The following is an 18,610-nucleotide window of genomic DNA, read 5'->3' on the forward strand; positions in this document are numbered from 1 at the left end:
GACCAGCCTGGCCAACATGGAGAAACCTCGTCTTCACTAAAAATACAAAAATTAGCCAGATGTGGTGGCAGGTGCCTGTAAGCCCAGCCACTGGGGAGGCTGAGGCAGGAGAATCACTTGAACCTGGGAAGTGGTGGTTGCATTGACCTGAGATCATGCCACTGCACTCTAGCCTGGGTGACAGGGTGAGAGACTCTGTCTCAAAAAAAAAAAAAAGAAAAAAGAAAAATTCAGCTGGACATGGTATTGTGTGTAGTTCCAGCTACTCAGGAGACTGAGGCAGGGGGATTGCTTGAGCCCAGGCGTTCAAGGCCTCCATGAGCTGTGATTGCATCACTGCACGCCAGACTGGGTGACAGAGCAAGACCCTGTCTCTAAAAAGAAGAAAGAAACTGCCAAATGAATGTTTGAAGGGCTGGGCCATTTTGTACTCCCACCAGCAGCATAAGAGAGTTCCAGTGGCTCCATATCCTTGTGAAAATTTTCAGGAATAAGTTTTAAAAAGGAGCTGGAGAGGTTCTGTATGTGAGGGGGCTGCAGGGCAGCTGGTAGGAGAGGAGGCCAGGGAGGAGGGTGACCCATGGATACACCAGCCACCCCAATCCCCTGCAACACTGTCCACTCAAAGATCCCTTTTCCATTTGCATCTTTGGGAGAGTGATACTTGCCCTTTGCCTGGTGATACGGTTTGGCTGTGTCCCCACCCAAATCTCACCTTGAATTGTAATAATCCGCACGTGTCAAGGGTGGGAGCAGGTGGAGATAATTGAATCATGGGGGTGGTCTCCCTCATACTGTTCTTGTGGCAGTGAATAAGTCTCACGAGATCTGATGGTTTTATAAAGGGCAGTTCCCCTGCACATGCTCTCTTGCCTGTTGCCATGTAAGACGTGCCTTGGCTCCTTCTTTGCCTTCCGTCATGATTGTGAGCACCCGCCCCCGCCCCCGCCTCGCCCACCACCAACCAGCCATGTGGAACTATGAGTCCATTAAACCTCTTCCCTTTATAAATTACCCAGTCTCGGGTGTGTGTTTATTAGCAGCATGAGAACAGATGAATACACCTGGGTTACTCATGGGCCTCTTTCTGTCCCGGCTCCCCTCAATGGGTGGGGGTGCAGAGCCCATGCCCAGCTTTGTGCTGGAGAACTGGAACACCAGATAAATGGCCGGGGGTCAGTTTCCTGCAAGCCTCTGCCTGTGCACGCTTGGACTTGCCATCTCTGCCTGCAGTACTCTCTAGGGTGCTGTGGGGGTGGTTCTGGCTAAATGGGGAACAGGGACACGGGCATTGAGGGGGTGATGACCCCCATCACCAAAGGACCAAAAGCCTCGAAGCTCAGCCCAAGGGCCACCTGGACACAGACCTGGGCACCAAAACCATGCCCAGGACTGAGGCCAGCAGGGTCAGGGTTCTGGTCCCTGTTTTTGGGGAATAGATGGTTTCGTTTTGCGGGTAGATGAGCAACATACCTCCCAGGCTGAGCGGTGCTATAAGAGGTGATGTGAGGTGGGGTGGAGATCCATGTCCCAAAAATGTCACGGATGGCCGCACTCCTCTCTCTTTAGGGATAGAAAGTAAACCGAGGGCTGGGCTGTCAGTCAGCTGGTGGGAATTAGGCATTTTTATGACTTGGAGCTCCAGAGTTGCTGAGGAGGAGGCTACGACAATGGGAGGGGAGATGGGAACAGACACCTAGAGATTACAGTGGCAGGGCCATGGAAAAGACGGCTCCTCTGCCTGACCCACACTGGAGCCACCCTTGGGCCACTTCTTCCCTCTGAGAAAATGTGGGATCTCGGGCCCTCAGGCCTGGAGGCCTGGACAGAATCATAGGGGCTGACTGGCTCAGAGGTCCCCAAAGATTGCGGGGGTACCGTGGGGACAATCAGCATCTCTGAGTAAGGGGACGTGAAGGGAGAGACAAACAACTTACCCAAGGTCACCCAGCAGCCTGCGGCCGGAGCTCTGGGTAAACTGAGTCATCTCCGGGGCACGGGTGGGCAGCTGCCCCAGGGGACCTGCCTGGACTAATGAGATCTTCTGTGTCTGTCTGTCCATCCATCCAGGTGCAAGTTCTTCAGTCTGACTGAGACGCCAGAGGATTACACTATCATTGTCGATGAGGAAGGATTCCTAGGTAAGTGCTTCTCTCCCGAGGGGCTTGGCTGGACCATGCCCTGAAGTCAGGGCTGGCTGCCCACCTCCTTATTTCTGTCCCCCACCCACCTCCTTATTTCTGCCCCCACCTACCTCCTTATTTCTGCCCTCATCTGCTGGTCAGCTAGAAAAACAGCGGAGTGTATTTCTTTCTCTCCCTGGGTTCTGAAGGGTCCCCTCCCCTCCTGCTCTTGAGATTGCCGTAGGAAAGACTCCCAAGTAGTAAGTAGGTACGGCGCTACCCAACTGAGAATTAGATCAACCCAGAAGAAAAGGAACATGTTTCACTGAAACCTGCAAAGTGCTTTAGAACATCTTCAGTCGGGCGCAGTGGCTCTCACGCCTTTAGTCTCAACACTTTGGGAGGCTAAGGTGGGAGGATCACTTGAGCCCAGGAGTTCGAGACCAGCCTGGGCATAGTGAGACCCCCGTCTCTACTAAAAAATTACTTTAAATTAACTAGACATGATGGCATGTTCCTGTGGTCCCAGCTACTTGAGAGACCGAAGCAGGAGGATCGTTTGAGCCCAGGAGTTGGAGGCTGCAGCGAGCTGTTATTGAACCACTGCTTTCCAGGCTGGAAGACAGAGCAAGACTCTTATCTCTTTTTTTTTTTTTTTTTTTGAGATAGAGTCTCGCTCTGTTGCCCAGGCTGGAGTGCAGTGGTGCGATCTCAGCTCACTGCAAGCTCCGCCTCCTGGATTCATGCCATTCTCCTGCCTCAGCCTCCTGAGTAGCTGGGACTACAGGCGCCCGCCACCACGCCTGGCTAATTTTTATATTTTTAGTAGAGATGGGGTTTCACCCTATTGGCCAGGCTGGTCTGAACTCCTGACCTCAGGTGATCCACACACTTTGGCCTCCCAAAGTGCTGGGATTACAGGCGTGAGCCACCTTGCCTGGCCTAAGAACCAATTTCTTTTCTTTTCTTTTTTTTTTTTTGAGACGGAGTCTCGCTCAGTCGCCCAGGCTAGAGTGCAGTGGCGCGATCTCAGCACTGCAAGCTCCGCCTCCCGGGTTCACACCATTCTCCTGCTTCAGTCTCCCGAGTAGCTGGGACTACAGGCGCCTGCCACCACGCCTGGCTAATTTTTTGTATTTTTTAGTAGAGACGGGGTTTCACCATGTTAGCCAGGATGGTCTTGATCTCCTGACCTCGTGATCCGCCTGCCTTGGCCTCCCAAAGTGCTGGGATTACAGGCGTGAGCCACCACGCCCGGCCCTGAGAACCTATTTCTAAAAAAAAAAAAAAAAAAAATTAAGTGGCCCCCCCCCGCCCCCCGCCAGGTAGAAAACATTAATGAAGGGGCACTTTACAGGCAGAAGCCCATGTGTGTACAGCCACAGCTTCTAGTACTGGGGACACACTTGGCATCCCCAGGGAACTAGAGTGTGAGGAGACAGGAGGACAGGGCTTGCCTGGAGGAGGAGGGATCAGGAAAGGTCCCTCCATGTGGCTGCACACACATGGGCTTCTCTGTCTGGAAAGCACCCCACCCTTCATGGTTTCTATCTGGCATGCGGGCACTTAAATTTTTTTTTTTTTTTTTTTTTTTAGAAACAGGTTCTTGCTATGTTGCCCGGGCTGGGGTACAGTGGCTAATCACAGGTGTGATCATAGTGCATGGCAGCCTCAAACTCCAGGGCTCAAGCAATCCTCCCACCTCAGCCTTCAAGTAGCTGAGAGTAGAGGCATGTACTGCTGTGCCTGGCGCTAGACTTTTTCCTGAAGTCCCCTCCTATACTTTTATTTGGGTTAGAAGAAGCATGGGGAGACTTCTGTAGCATGGCTCTTTCCGGGGGCTCAAAAGAGGAAGTTCCTGGTGAGCTAACGTGGTCATGGAGGACTTGCTGGAGGAGGTGATATTTTTGTTGGCCTTTTGGGGAAGGAAGAAAACATGTCAGAGGAGAGTTGAATGAGAAAGTACAGGAGCAGAAGCAAGGGCCAGGTCCAGTCTCTCAAAAAGGGGAAGACAGAGGTAGGCAGGGAAAGTTTGGATCTTATTCTTTAGGCACTGGGGAGCCATTGAAGGTTGTTGGGCTGGGTTAGGGCTGAGTTGGGGTAGAGTTCCCTGGGGTGTGTGTGTGCAGGAGAGGGAACAGGAGTGAAGTAGGAAATTCCTGGGGGTGAGTAAGCTCTCTTCACATAGAGGTCCTTGGGCCCAGGCTGAGACCCTCGGCTGGCCCAGGGAAGGAATTGCCCGCAATCCCTCAACCCTGCCATTCCCCAGAGCCATCCATAATGGCCTTGTGACTTTTGAAACTGCCTTGCCCTGCCCCTCCCTGAGCCTCTCCCAGCCGCAGGCGCAGCACTGGGGAAGCAGGTTTCAATTAGCCCAGCAATGCCAGAGGCTAGCCAGCCAGCCTTACCTCTGTGACTTCAGGGTAAGGCCTTCCCTTCCAGGGTGCGTTTCCTGGTCAGCAAACCAGGCTGCTTGGAAATCCATTATTGCCCAAGAAAAAAAAATTGAGTGGATTTGTTTTTTCTCTTTTTTTTTGTTGAGATGGAATCTCACTCTGTCACCCAGGCTGGAGTGCAGTGGCGTGATCTTGGCTCACTGCAACCTCCGCCTCCCAGGTTCAAGCAATTCTCCTGCCTCAGCCTCCTGAGTAGCTGGGATTATCACCCGCCACCATGCCTGGCTAAATTTTTGTATTTTTAGTAGAGATGGGGTTTGGTTTCACCACGTTGGCCAGGCTGGTCTCAAACTCCTGAACTCAAGTGATCCACCTGTCTCGACCTCCCAAAGTGCTGCCAAAATGTTAGCATTTTGGCACCAGTGGTTCACATCTGTAATCCCAGCACTTCGTGAGGCTGAGGTGGGCAGATCACCTGAGGTCAGGAGTTGAGACAAGCCTGCCTGGTCAACATGGTGAAACCCTATCTCTACTAAAAATACAAAAATTACCCGGCACGGTGATGCATGCCTGTAGCTCCAGCTACTCAGGTGGCTGAGGAAGGAGAATCGCTTGAACCCAGGAGGCAGAGGCTGCAATGAGTCAAGATCATGCCGCTGCACTCCAGCTTGTCAAGGGAGCAAGAATCCATCCCCCCCCCCCCCCCCCCCAAAAAAAAGGAGTTTGAGGCCGAGCACAGTGGCTCACGCTTGTAATCCCAGCACTTTGGGAGGCTGAGGCAGGCGGATCACAAGGTCAGGAGATCCAGACCATCCTGGCTAACACAGTGAAACTCCGTCTCTACTAAAAATACAAAATAAATTAGCCAGGCGTGGTGGCGGGTGCGTGTGGTCCCAGCTACTTGGGAGGCTGAGGCAGGAGAATGGTGTGAACCTGAAAGGCGGAGCTTGCAGTGAGCGGAGATCGTGCCACTGCACTCCAAGCCTGGGCAACAGAACAAAACTCCGTCTCAAAAAAAAAAAAAAAAAAAGAGTTCGAGACCAGCCTGACCAACATGGAGGAACTCCGTCTCTACTAAAAATACAAAATTAGCTGGGCATGGTGGTGCATGCCTGTAATCCCAGCTACTCAGGAGGCCAAGGCAGGAGAATTGCTTGAACCTGGGAGGTGGAGGTTGCAGTGAGCTGAGATCACGCCATTGCATTCCAGCCTGGGGGACAGAGTGAGACTCCGTCTCAAAAAAAAAAAAAAAAAAAAAGTAAAGACCCATTTTACAAGTGAGAAAGCAAGCAGACATTAACTTGCGCAGAGTTAGTGAGTGACAACCAAGTCAGGACGGAAAGTAGGAAATGCTCTCAGGGCGCCTCTAGCCTAAATAAGGAGAAAGTGCTGCTGGAAAGTAATGTGAGAAGATGGTATACCACCATGTGTGGCCTAGGACAGTCTGAGAAGACTCTCGGGGCTGTGGCAGGATTTGGGGTGGGCCTAGGGGCTGCAGTATGAGGCTAGGAGGACAACTGTACCCCTCATCTCCTTGGATGCTCTGCTTCAGAAGGAGAGTTTAGTTTTTGTTTGCTTGCTTTTCTCGACACAGTCTCGCTCTGTCCCCCAGGCTGCAGTGCAGTGGTGCAGTCTCAGCTCACTGCAGCCTCCACCTCCCGGGTTCAAGCAATTCTCCTGCCTCAGCCTCCTGAGTCGCTGGGATTACAGGCGTGCACCACCACACCTGGCCAATTTTTTTTTTTTTTTTTTTTGTATTTTTAGTAGGGACAGGGTTTCACCATGTTGGCAAGGCTGGTCTTGAACTCCTGACCTCAGATGATCCTCTTGCCTCGACCTCCCAAAGTGCTGGGATTACAGGCGTGAACTACTGCACCTGGCCCACTGGCTAGTTTTTGGGATTTTTTCTTGTTTTTTTGTTTTGTTTTGTTTTGAGATGGAGTCTCTCTCTGTTGTTCAGGCTGGAGTGTAGTGGTGCGATCTCAGCTCACTGCAACCTCCGCCTCCTGGGTTCAAGCGATTCTCCTGCCTCAGCCTCCTGAGTAGCTGAGACTACAGGCATGCACCACTATGCCCAGCTAATTTTTGTATTTTTAGTAGAGACAGGGTTTCACCATGTTGGCCAGGCTGGTCTCTAATTCCTGACGTCAAGTGATCCGCCTGCCTCAACCTTCCAAAGTTCCAAAGTGCTGGGATTATAGGCATGAACCACTGCACACAGCCCACTGGCTAGTTTTTGTGTTTTTTGTAGAAGAGTCTCACTATGTTGCCTATGCTGGTCTGGAACTCCTGGCCTCAACCAATCCTCCCACCTTGGTCTTCCAAAGTGTTGGGATTACAGGCTTGACCCCAGGAAGAAGGATGCTGGCTCTGGCATAGGGAATGAAGGCCGGTGCCCTGTCACCCCGTTCTGCAAACCTCCAGCGCTGCAAACATTGCTTCCTACCAAAGGGCTTCTTCTGCCACTCTTAACATGAGCCAGGGTGCGTGTTCACTAGCAGCTTTGATAGTTAGAAGCTAGCAGCTGGCTGTGGTTCAGTGGATGCTGGGTCTTTCCTGGGAGGGCAGGGGATGTCTTGTAAATGACATTAACCAGCAGAGTTCCTTGTTCAGTGTGAACATTGTTAAGAGATTCTTGGTCTGAGCACAGTGGCTCATGCCTGTAATCCCAGCCCTTTGGGAGGCTGAGGCAGGTAGATCGCTTGAGCCCAGGAGTTCAAGATCAGCCTGGGCAACATGGCAAAGCCCTATCTCTGCAAACAATACAAAAATTAATCTGCTGTGGTGGCGCATGGCTGTGATCCCAGCTACTCGGTGGGCTGCAGTGGGAGGATCATTGAGCCTGGGAGGTTGAAGCTGCAGTGAGCCATGATTGTGCCACTGCACTCCAGCCTGGGTGATAGAGCAACACCCTGTCTCAAAAAAAGAAAAAAAGAAGGTCTTGGCTCAAATAGATGCAGTATGTCTATGTGGCAGACAGAGGGGTTGTACATGTGTATATTCTGATTTTTTACGTGTGTGTGTGTCTGTGTGTGTGACTGAGTCTCGCTCTGTCACCCCGGTTGGAGTGTAGTGACACAATCTCGGCTCACTGCAACCTCCGCCTCCCGGTTCAAGCGATTCTCATGTCTCAGCCTCCTGAGTAGCTGGGATTACAGGTGCCCACCACCATGCCCGGCTAATTTTTATATTTTTAGTACAGACAAGGTTTCACCCATGTTGGCCAGACTGGTCTTGAACTCCTGACCTCAAGTGATCCGCCTGCCTTGACCTCCCAAAGTGCTGGGATTATAGGCATGAGCCACCGTACCCAGCCTCTTTTAAGTATTTAATGAGCACTGTGTGCAGTGCTAGGTGTCCTGACAGATTCAGAATAATGTTAGAAGCCTCTGGGTAGTGGGTAGAAGCTAGACTTGGAGTTAGAGGGGCCCAGTGTTCATCTGGGCTCCACATCACCAGCCCTAACCCATCACAGTTCTCTTGTCTGTGAACTGGGGACAGCGGTACATCATTGTGGTCCATGCCACGTGTGGCAAGGCATGGTCAGCAGGCAGTGACCGATCAAAAGGTGGAGAGGTGGCCGGGCAAGGTGGCTCACACCTGTAATCCCAGCACTTTGGGAGGCCAAGGTGGGCAGATCACGTGAGGTCAGGAGTTCGAGACCAGCCTGCCCAACATGGTGAAACCCCTTGTCTACTAAAAATACAAAAATAAATAAATAAATAAATAAATAAATAAATAAATAAATGAGCCAGGCATGGTGGTATGCACCTGTAGTCCCAGCTACTCAGGAGGCTGAGACATGGGAATCACTTGAACCTGGGAGGCAGAGGTTGCAGTGAGCCGAGATCGTGCCACTGCACTCCAGCCTGGGCGACAGAGTAAGACACTTTTGCTCAAAAAAAAAAAGAAGCAGCAGCTCTGGGTTCTTCTCAGGGCTGAGGCCGTGAGCAGAGCGGGTAGACCAATCCATCAGACAGGCTGCCTGCTCTTGGCCAGCTGCTGATTGACCTGAAATCCTCCAGCCAGCAGCAGCCGCCTCTTCCCCCACACCTACGTTTCCAGCTGGTCTCAGGCCTGGGCTTCTCCCCAAGACCACTCTGGGTCTCATCCAAACCTGCCAAGAGACTCCTAGTGGCAGAGTCTTGGTTATGTCAGCACCTCCTCAAGGTGCGCATATGCACCCCAGCACTTCACCGCCTCGGAGGCTGTATCAGCAGCCGCTTCCGCTGGGGAGGACAGAGCCAGGATTGGCCCCTCGGAGCCTGAAGCCTGCGCCTTTGATAAGAGACAGGCCTCCCACTGCTCAAGATTGGGGCCGCTTTTTCCCATTTCTGTGCAGCCGCCTGCCTCTCTAGCCACCCACTGGCTGACCACTGGTCCTTCTCAGCCAGCAGGACCGATGGGCTCCCTGGGCTGTGGTCACCATGGTGACCAGAGCTGGGCAGGTAGAAACAGGCATGGGCCTCACTCAATTTCCCTCCTCTCAGGCCATCTTGCCTGCCAGTAGAGCCCAGCTCGTCTTTCCCCAAGAATCTTCATCATCACAGCTGCGTTAGCTCACCCATCTCTGAGCCCCTCTCTCCCTTTTTATGGATTTATTTTTTGAGACAGGGTCTAGCTCCGTCACCTAGGCTGGAGTGCAGTGGTGCAGTCAGCTCACTGCAGCCTTGAAATCCCAGACTCAAGTGATCCTCCCACCTCAACCTCCCAAGTGTCTGGGACCACAGGCATGTACCACCACGCCTGGCTCATTTATTTTTTATTTTTATTTTTTTAGAGATGGGGTCTCGCTACATTCTCCAGGCTGGTCTCAAATTCCTGGCCTCAAGCAATCCTCCCACCTTGGCCTCCCAAAGCAGTGGGAGTGCAGGCGTGAGCCACCGCCTCCAGCCTCAGCACCTCTCTTTTTAGCCTCCTATTTTCTTAGAGACTTGGTACTTTTCATTTGGTGCCCAACATAGAGCCTGGGTTCTTGAGCCAGACCCGCACTGGAATCCTGGCTCTGTTATTTCCTAAGTGATCTTCGGCAGATCACTGAGCCTTCCAGGTCCAGGGTTTCTGGACTGTTGAGTGTACAGTGAGCAAAATAACACTGCCTTGGCCAGGCGCGGTGGCTCACGCTTGTAATCCCAGCCCTTTGGGAGGCCAAAGCGGGTGGATCACTTGAGGCCAAGAGTTTGAGACCAGCCGGGCCAACGTGGTGAAACCCCATCTTTACTAAAAATACAAAAATTAGCCGGGCATGGTGGCAGGTACCTCTAATCCCAGCTACTTGAGAAGCTGAGGCAGGAGAATTGCTTGAACCAGGAGGCAGAGGTTGCAGTGAGCCAAGATCATGCCAGTGCACTCCAGCCTGGGTGACAGAATGAGGCTCCACCTCAAAAAAAAAATCCTGCCTCCTTGTGAGATGCAGTGTCAGAGTTCACCTCCCTGTGCTGTGCCCCCTCCCCACCCAGGGCCTGGAACTGGGTAGGTTTACGCAGGTGCCCGGTGATGCATGAAGAGTGCTGTATGCAGCCTGGGCTTGAGTCTGCAGCTGTGTGCGGACACACACATAGTGTGTGCCTGTGTCCCACGTTCAGGGCTACTCAGGGACTCTGTCTGCAGGACAGGGTGGAAGGGATGGCTCCGACGTTTGGATTCTGGGTTTTCATGAGCTAGGTAAGGAGGCTTAGCAGTTGCTGCTGCTCTGGTCTCCCCACCCTGCCAAAGTCAGTGCCAGCCCTCGGGACTTCCAGGCTCTCAGGAGGGACATGGGTGACAGTCACTGCCCCCCGTGATGCAGCATCTTCAGGGGCCCTCCTGGAGCTGCCTGTTCTTCCAGAGAAGCCCAATGTGCAGGGCTGGCTGAAGGGGGAAGAGAAACCCCAAAGCCCCACCCAGCCTTTTCCTGGCCTCCCCTCCACCCAGAGCCTCCCTGGGAGGTCTCCAGGAACCCAGTTTGAAAGCCAGTTGCACATGAGACAATGGACGTGATGACAGCATCAGACACACAAAAGGGTTGTAAGAACTAAAGATAAGGGCATTGCCCACTACTGATGCCATCGTTTTACGGCTGAGGAAACTGAGGCTCGGCGCAGATCAACCACTTGCCCACGTGGCTCCCACTCTGCTAAGCTGCCTGGGATGTCCTGTGTCATCTGAGGGCCTTCCCTGCCCAGTCCTCCCAGGAAGCAGCCTTTGATTCAAATCCCATCCTGTTGAAGGCCGGGCGCAGTGGCTCACGCCTGTAATCCTAGCGCTTTGGGAGGCCAAGGCAGGAGGATCCCTTGAGATCAGGAGTTCGAGACCAGCCTGGACAACATGGGAAAATGCCATCTCTACTAAAAATACAAAAATTAGCTGGGTGTGATGGTGCGTATCTGTAATCGCTACTCGAGAATCACTTGAACCCAGGAGGTGGAGGTTGCAGTGAGCTGAGATCGCACCACTGCACTCCAGCCTGGGCGATGGAGCAAGACTCTCTCAAAAAACAATCCCATCCGGCCGGGTGCAGTGACTCACGCCTGTAATCCCAGCACTTTGGGAGGCTGACGTGGGCGGATCACAAGGTCAAGAGATTGAGACCATCCTGGCCGACATGGTGAAACCCCGTCTCTACTAAAAATACAAAAATTAGCTGGGCATGGTGGCACGTGCCTGTAATCCCAGCTACTCGGGAGGCTGAGGCAGGAGAATCACTTGAACCAGGAAGTCAGAGGTTGCAGTGAGCCGAGATTGCGCCACTCCAGGCGCTCCAGCCCAGCAACAGAGCAAGACTGTCCCAAAAAAAAAAAAAAAAAAAAAAAAAAATCCTGTTGGAAAGTGAGGCAAGGCACAGGGTGGAGCTGGCCCCAGAGCCTCACTTTCCACCCCTCTGGCCTGCCTTGCCCTACCCTTGGGACAGCTGGAACCTCAGCAGTCACAGGGCTGCCTTCTGTGTCTCCCTCCAGAGCTACCCTCCTCGGAGCACCTGAGTGTGGCAGATGCCACCTGGCTGGCCCTGAACGTGGTGTCTGGCGGTGGCAGCTTCTCCAGCTCCCAGCCCATCGGCGTGACCAAGATCGCCAAGTCGGTCATCGCCCCACTGGCCGACCAGAACATCTCCGTGTTCATGCTGTCCACGTATCAGACAGACTTCATCCTGGTGAGCCGACCGTCACAGACACGCCTTGCACACTCACGCCTGCCTCTGACACACTCATTCCCATCTCCCACCCCTTGCAGCCTTGCCCTTCCATGTTATTCCAGGGTGGGGGCGGAGTCTCAGGGTGAGAGGTCGGTGCCCCAGGGCCACCAGGCACACACGGCCTCAACTTCTTGCCCCTAGGTGCGCGAGCGGGACCTGCCCTTTGTCACCCACACGTTGTCATCAGAGTTCACCATCCTGCGGGTCGTCAATGGCGAGACTGTGGCAGCCGAGAACCTCGGCATCACCAACGGCTTCGTGAAGCCCAAGCTGGGTGAGCTGGGGGCGGGGGTTTGTGCAGGGGAAACCTCACGAAGTTACCAGGCCCAGCCACAGACCAGCCTTGCTCTCAGCACGGGCTTCTGCCCACTGAGCATGAATGGAGTGCCAGGCAGAACGGGATGCAAAGGGCCCGGCGCGGTGGCTCATGCTTGTAATCCCAGCACTTTGGGAGGCCGAGGCAGGCAATTCACCTGAGGTTGGGAGTTTGAGACCAGCCTGACCAACATGGAGAAACCCCGTCTCTACTAAAAATACAAAATTAGCTGGGTGTGGTGGTGCATACCTGTAATTCCAGCTACTGAGGAGGCAGAGGCAGGAGAATCACTTGAACCCAGGAGGCGGAGGTTGCGGTGAGCCGAGATGGTGCCATTGCACTCCAGTCTGGGCAACAAGAACAAAACTCCATCTCAAAAAACAACAACAACAACAAAAAAATGTGATGGAAAAGTCCTAGGCAGGCCCTGCTGCTGTATCTAGCAAGGGTGGTGGACGTGCATGCAGACAGCAATAGCCAGAGGCCACTCCTGCTGCATCCCAGGTGTCAGGGTGGGTTTCCCTGGGCAGGGACTGTGGTGCTGAAGCCTGGAACACAGGTAGGAATGGAGCCAGGTGGTGCCGGTTGGGAAGGGCATCACAGGCAGCCAGCACAGCATGTGCAAAGGCCCAGGGGTCTGAGGGTGAGATGGAGAATCAGGACGGTGGTAATTGGTGGTAGAGGCTGGAGAAGCAGCGGTGATTGAGTCTCTTGGGGCCTGCGGCTGAGCCCTCCCCAGCCGTCTTCCCAGGCCCTGCACCCACCAGAGCTGCCGCTTTCAGTCCCAGCCTCGGTGCCTGACGTCTTTATGCTCTTACAGTCCAGAGGCCGGTCATCCACCCACTGTCCAGCCCCAGCAACAGGTTCTGTGTCACCAGCCTGGACCCCGACACGCTGCCTGCTGTTGCCACACTCCTCATGGATGTCATGTTCTACTCCAATGGGTAGGGCTGCCTTGGGCATGAGGGGTCGCAGGGTGGGCCAGGGGGAGGCACGGCTCCGCCTAGGAGTCTTAGTCTGAGTGGGGAGGCTTTGCCAGGAGCTCATCTGAGGGAAGAGACACAGACCTTCCCTGGAGCTAGTCTGAGCAGGGAGACATGGACCCACCCCACCCCGGAGCTAATCTGAGCGGGAAGGCAAGGACCCGTTCCAGAGCTAGTCTGAGGAGAGAGACAAAGACCCATCCCACAGCTAGTCTGAGGTGGGAGACATGGACCTGCCCCGGAGCTAGTCTGATGGGGGAGACACAGACCCGCCCCGGAGCTAGTCTGATGGGGGAGACATGGACTCACCCCGGAGCTAGTCTGATGGGGGAGACACAGACCTGCCCTGGAGCTAGTCTGAAGGGGGAGACACAGACCAGCCCCAAAGCTAGTCTGAGGTGGGAGAGAGGGACCTGCCCTGGAGCTAGTCTGAGGTGGGAGAGAGGGACCCGCTCTGGAAGTAGGCTGAGGGGGAGACACAGCTCCACCTAAAAGCCCCAGTCTGAGGGGTGAGACATCCTACCCTGGGAACCCCAAAATTTGGTGAAGCCCCAAAGACACATTAGGAGCTGTAACAAACTCCCCACTCCCCACTGAGCTCTGAGGACAGGCCCAGTCTGTTGAGGAGCTGAGAACTCAGATTTTTTTTATTTGGTGAACAACAGACATCGTGTCACTTCCTCAGCGGATTTTTTAAAGTTTAGGCCAACACGAGATAGGGCGGGGCAGGGTCCAGCATGCTGACAGTCACCACAGCCTGTGCCCTGAGATGCAGGCAGGGGCCTGTGTAGCCTGCGTGGGGGGCCGGCCGGGCCTCCAGCACTGCAAAGTGTAGCAACCGTCTCTGTGAATGCGGTGAAATCATCCCCGTGGCTTAGCGAGCAGGATGAGAAGGACACTGGCCCAGGGTCACCCAGGTGGCATCAAAGCCTGGGCAGGGCCCAGCTTCCCTGGGCCCTGTGTGTGAATGGGCAGGGGCCACCGGGGCCCCATCCTTACCAGCTGCCCCCGGTCCCCAGAGTGAAGGACCCCATGGCCACTGGGGATGACTGCGGCCACATCCGCTTCTTCTCCTTCTCCCTCATTGAGGGCTACATCTCCCTGGTGATGGATGTGCAGACGCAGCAGAGGTAAGCTAGGCCCTGGGGGGACATTCAACCCAGGGTGGGCCCCAGGGTCTGGGGGGACTATGTGATAGCACATCACCCACTTTGTCTTTTTTTTTTTTTTTTTTTGAGACAGAGTCTTGCTCTGTCGCCCAGGCTGGGGTGCAGTGGTGCAATCTCGGCTCACCACAACCTCCACCTCTCAGGTTCAAGCAATTCTGCTGCCTCAGCTGGGACTACAGGCACGTGCTACCATGCCCAGCTAATTTTTGTATTTTTAGTAAAGACAGGGTTTTGCCATGTTGGCCAGGCTGGTCTCGAGCTCCTGACCTCAGGCAATCCGCCTGCCTCAGGCATGATTTTTTTTTTTGTTTAAGACGTAGTCTCACTCTGTTGCCTATGCTGGAGTGCAGTGGCACGGTCTCGGCTCACTGCAAGCTCTGCCTCCCGGGTTCACACCATTCTCCTGCCTCAGCCTCCAGAGTAGCTGGGACTACAGGTGCCACCACCACGCATGGCTAATTTTTTGTATTCTTAGTAGAGACCGGGTTTCACCGTGTTAACCAAGATGGTCTCGATCTCCTGACCTCGTGATCTGCCCGCCCCAGCCTTCCAAAGTGCTGGGATTACTAGCGTGAGCCACCGCGAGCAGCCTGATTTTTTTTTTTTTTTTTTTTTTGTTGAGACAGGATCTCGCTCTGTCACCCATGCTGGAGTGCAGTGGTGCAATATTGGCTCACTGCCACCTCTGCCTCCCAGGTTCAAGTGGTCCACGTGCCTCTGCCTCCTGAATAGCTTGGACTACAGGTGCCTGCCACCACACCTCCCTAATTTTTGTATTTTTATTTTTATTTTTAATTTATTTATTTTTTGAGACAGGGCCTCACTCTGTCGCCCATGCTGGAGTGCAGTGGCGCGATCTCAGCTCACTGCAACCTCCGCCTCGCAGATTCAAGTGATTCTCCTGCCTCAGCCTCCCGAGTAGCTGGGACTACAGGTGCCCGCCACCATACCCTGTTTATTTTTGTATTTTTTGTAGAGACAGGGTTTTGCCACGTTGGCCAGGCTGGTCTTGAACTCCCGACCTCAAGTGATTCACCCACTTTGGCCTCCCAAAGTGCTGGGATTACCGGCGTGAGCCACCGCGCCTGGCCAGTTTTTGTATTTTTAGTAGAGATGGGGCTTCGCCATGCCGACCAGGCTGGTCTCCAACTCCTGACTGCAAGTGATCTGCCAGCCTCGGCCTCCCAAAGTGCTGGGATTACGGGCGTGAGCCACCACGCCCGGCCACTTTGTCTCTAATAAACCCTCACCATAGCCCTTCGTCATAAGTGAGCTGGTCCCCCAGCTCAGAGAGGTGCAGGGGTTGTCCGAGGTCCACTGTGGGGTGGTGGCAAAGTGGGGATTTGAACTACAGCCCCGGTGCTATTTCTCCCTCAGCTTCTGCCCTGGACCTGGAAAGAGGTGCCTAGACCAGCCTTAGCAAGGGTTTGGCGAGGGGCTTGTTCCAAAGCCCAGCCTGACATCACCCTCCCCATCCGCCTCCCCTCAAGACGAGGAGGCTGTGGGGCGAATGGGTCCAGGGTGTCCGGAAGGGATTGTTTTTGGGGGGCCCTGAGCTCTGCCCAACCCTGCCTGGCCAGCCTCGTGCCTCACTCTGGCTGGTGCACCAGCACGCCAAGGAGGGAGCGCAATTCACATCAGCCTCGGGGATTGTTCTCTCGCTCCTTTTGAAGGTTTCCTAGTAACTTGCTGTTCACAAGTGCATCTGGAGAGCTCTGGAAGATGGTCCGGATTGGAGGACAGCCCCTGGGGTTTGGTGAGTCCTGGGGGGATTGCATGGGGGATTGGGGGAGCTGGCACTGCTGAGCCCACTCACATACATTGTCCGCGGTGACTCAGCCCCTGCTGGGGGGTACAGATGGGGAGACTGAGGCTTGGGGAGCCTGAAGTTTCTGTTGCTCCCCAGTGTGTGGCAGGGGTACACAGGCCTCTTGGGGACGAGGGGAGCAGGCTTCGATCAGAGCGCTTTTATTTTGCCCCCTCTTGAAATTTAATATGTTGCTTATTATTAGAAAATTAAGCAGCTGGGTGTGGTGGCTCATGCTTGTAATCCCAGCACTTTGGGAGGCCGAGGTGGAAAGATCCATTGAGCCCAGGAGTTCTATACCAGCCTGGGAAACATAGCGAGGCCCTGTCTCTACCAAAATTTTTAAAATTAGCTGGGCATGGTGGCTGGCGCCTGTAATCCCAGCTACTCAGGAGGCTGAGGCAGGAGGATTACTTGAGCCTAAGAGTTCAAGGCTACAGTGAGCCATGATCATGCCATTGTACTCCAGCCTGGGCGACAGAGCAAATCTTTGCCTCTAAAAATAAAAAAAGACGCTGGGTGAGTTGGCTCGTGCCTGTAATCCCAGCTCTTTGGGAGGCCGAGGCAGGTGGATCACCTGAGGTCAGGAGTACAAGACCAGCCTGGCCAACATGACAAAACCCCATGTCTACTAATAATACAAAAAATTGGCCAGGCACGGTGGCATGCGCCTGTAATTCCAGCTACTCAGGAGGCTGAGACGGGAGAATTGCTTGAACCCGGGAAGCAGAGGTTGCAGTGAGCCGAGATCGCTCCATTGCACTCCAGCCTGGGCAACAGAGCAAGACTCAGTCTCAAAAAATAATAATAAATTAAATTTAAAAAAGAATAAATTGGGGCTGTGATAAAAATTAAAGAGAAAAAAAATCACTCCTTAGTTCCACAGCTCAAAGATAATAACTGTTGGCAATTTTTTAACGTGTTTTCTTCATGTAAATACATGTAATTGTCAGATATCTCCCAGAGAGTCTGACATCCAACACTTTACCCCTAAATGCCTCGCCTTTTCCATCCTGGAAAGAAGCACCGGGCGAGGTGGCTCATGCCTGTAATCCCAGCACTTTGGGAGGCCAAGGCGGGAGGATCACAAGGTCAGGAGATCAAGATCATCCTGGCTAACACAGCGAAACCCTGTCTCTACTAAAAATACAAAAAATTAGCTGGGCGTGGTGGCGGGTGCCTGTAGTCCCAGCTACTTGGGAGGCTGAGGCAGGAGAATGGCATGAACCCGGGCGGTGGAGCTTGCAGTGAGCCAAGATGGCGCCACTGTACTCCAGCCTGGGCGACAGAGCGAGACTCCATCTCAAAAAAAGAAAAAAAAAAAGAAGAAACACTTTCTCCTGTATAACCACAACAACAGGATTCCACAGGAGAAAATTTTCAGTCATTCCCTAAGACTCAGTCTTTCCTCTGTTTCCACAGTTGTCCAGACAACGTCTTTGGTGGATAGCGTTTTTTTTTTTTCTTTTTTCTTTTTCTTTTTTTTTTTTTTGGGATGGGATCTTGTTCTGTCGCCCAGGCTGAAGTGTAATAGCGCAGTCTTGGCTCACTGCAGTCTTTGCCTCCTGGGTTCAAGTGATTCTTCTGCTTCAGCCTCCCAAGTAGCTGGGACTATAGGCACGTGCCACCACGCCTGGCTAATTTTTGTATTTTTAGTAGAGATGGGGTTTCACCATGTTGGCCAGGCTGGTCTCGAACTCCTGACCTCAAGAGATCTGCCCGCCTCAGCCTCCCAAAGTGCTAGAATTACAGGCGTGAGCCACCGCGCCCAGCCAAGGTGCCACACTTTTAAACAGCCAGATCTCATGGGGACTTACTGTCACAAGAACAGTACCAAGAGGATGATGCTAAACCATTCATGAGGAATCCACCCCCATAATCCAGTCATCTTGCACCAGACCCCACGTCCAATATCCAGATTACAACTGGAGGATTTGGGCAGGAACACGAAGCCAAACTATTTCACTGGCCAGCGACCGGAGAAGGCTCCTGGTTGGGGGACATCTGGGTTAAGCCTTCAAGACGGATGGCGAGTGGGAGGCTGGGCGCGGTGGCTCACGCCTGTAATTCCAGCACTTTGGGATGTGGAGGTGGGTGGATCATTTGAGTACAGGAGTTCAAGACCAGCCTGGCCAACATGGTGAAACCCCATCTCTACTAAAAATAACAAAAAAAATTAGCCGGGCATGGTGGTAAACACCTATAATCCCAGCTATTTGGGAGGCTGAGGCACGAGGATTGCTTGAACTCAGGAGGCGGAGGTTGCAGTGAAGTGAGCTCACACCAGTGCACTCCAGCTGGGGCAATGGATCGAGACTCCGTCTCAAAAAAAATAAAAGGAATAGCAGATGGGAATTCTCTAGGAGGATGGTGGGTGCAGGGTAGGCATTGCCCACAGAGGGTAGAGGCTGAAGAGCCACACAGGCGTGGGTAGCCAGGTTACGCAGAGGCTAAGGACAGTCTCTCCTGTTATAGATGAGTGTGGCATCGTGGCCCAGATCTCGGAGCCCTTGGCTGCTGCGGACATCCCAGCCTACTACATCAGTACTTTCAAGTTTGATCATGCACTTGTGAGTGTCCAGCCCCAGACCCCTCCAGGGCAGGGCCGGGATGGGGAAGCGGGTTCCTGGGCTCATGGGCAGGCA

At 53.6% G+C, this 18,610-nt stretch overlaps 1 protein-coding gene across 1 annotated transcript in view; it reads left to right on the forward strand.

Annotated features, from left to right (window-relative positions):
- The window catches only part of CASTOR2 (cytosolic arginine sensor for mTORC1 subunit 2), a 69,921-nt gene that overhangs the window by 45,690 nt on the left and 5,621 nt on the right, over positions 1-18,610 (forward strand). The window contains exons 2-8 of the mRNA XM_055292821.2: positions 2,071-2,141; positions 11,455-11,648; positions 11,832-11,964; positions 12,827-12,950; positions 14,009-14,119; positions 15,832-15,914; positions 18,441-18,535. Coding sequence (XP_055148796.2) covers positions 2,071-2,141; positions 11,455-11,648; positions 11,832-11,964; positions 12,827-12,950; positions 14,009-14,119; positions 15,832-15,914; positions 18,441-18,535 — 811 coding nt within the window. The remainder of the gene's footprint in view (positions 1-2,070; positions 2,142-11,454; positions 11,649-11,831; positions 11,965-12,826; positions 12,951-14,008; positions 14,120-15,831; positions 15,915-18,440; positions 18,536-18,610) is intronic.

The sequence above is a fragment of the Symphalangus syndactylus genome, chromosome 9 (genome assembly GCF_028878055.3).
Source record: "Symphalangus syndactylus isolate Jambi chromosome 9, NHGRI_mSymSyn1-v2.1_pri, whole genome shotgun sequence".
Taxonomy (NCBI): Eukaryota; Metazoa; Chordata; class Mammalia; order Primates; family Hylobatidae; genus Symphalangus; species Symphalangus syndactylus.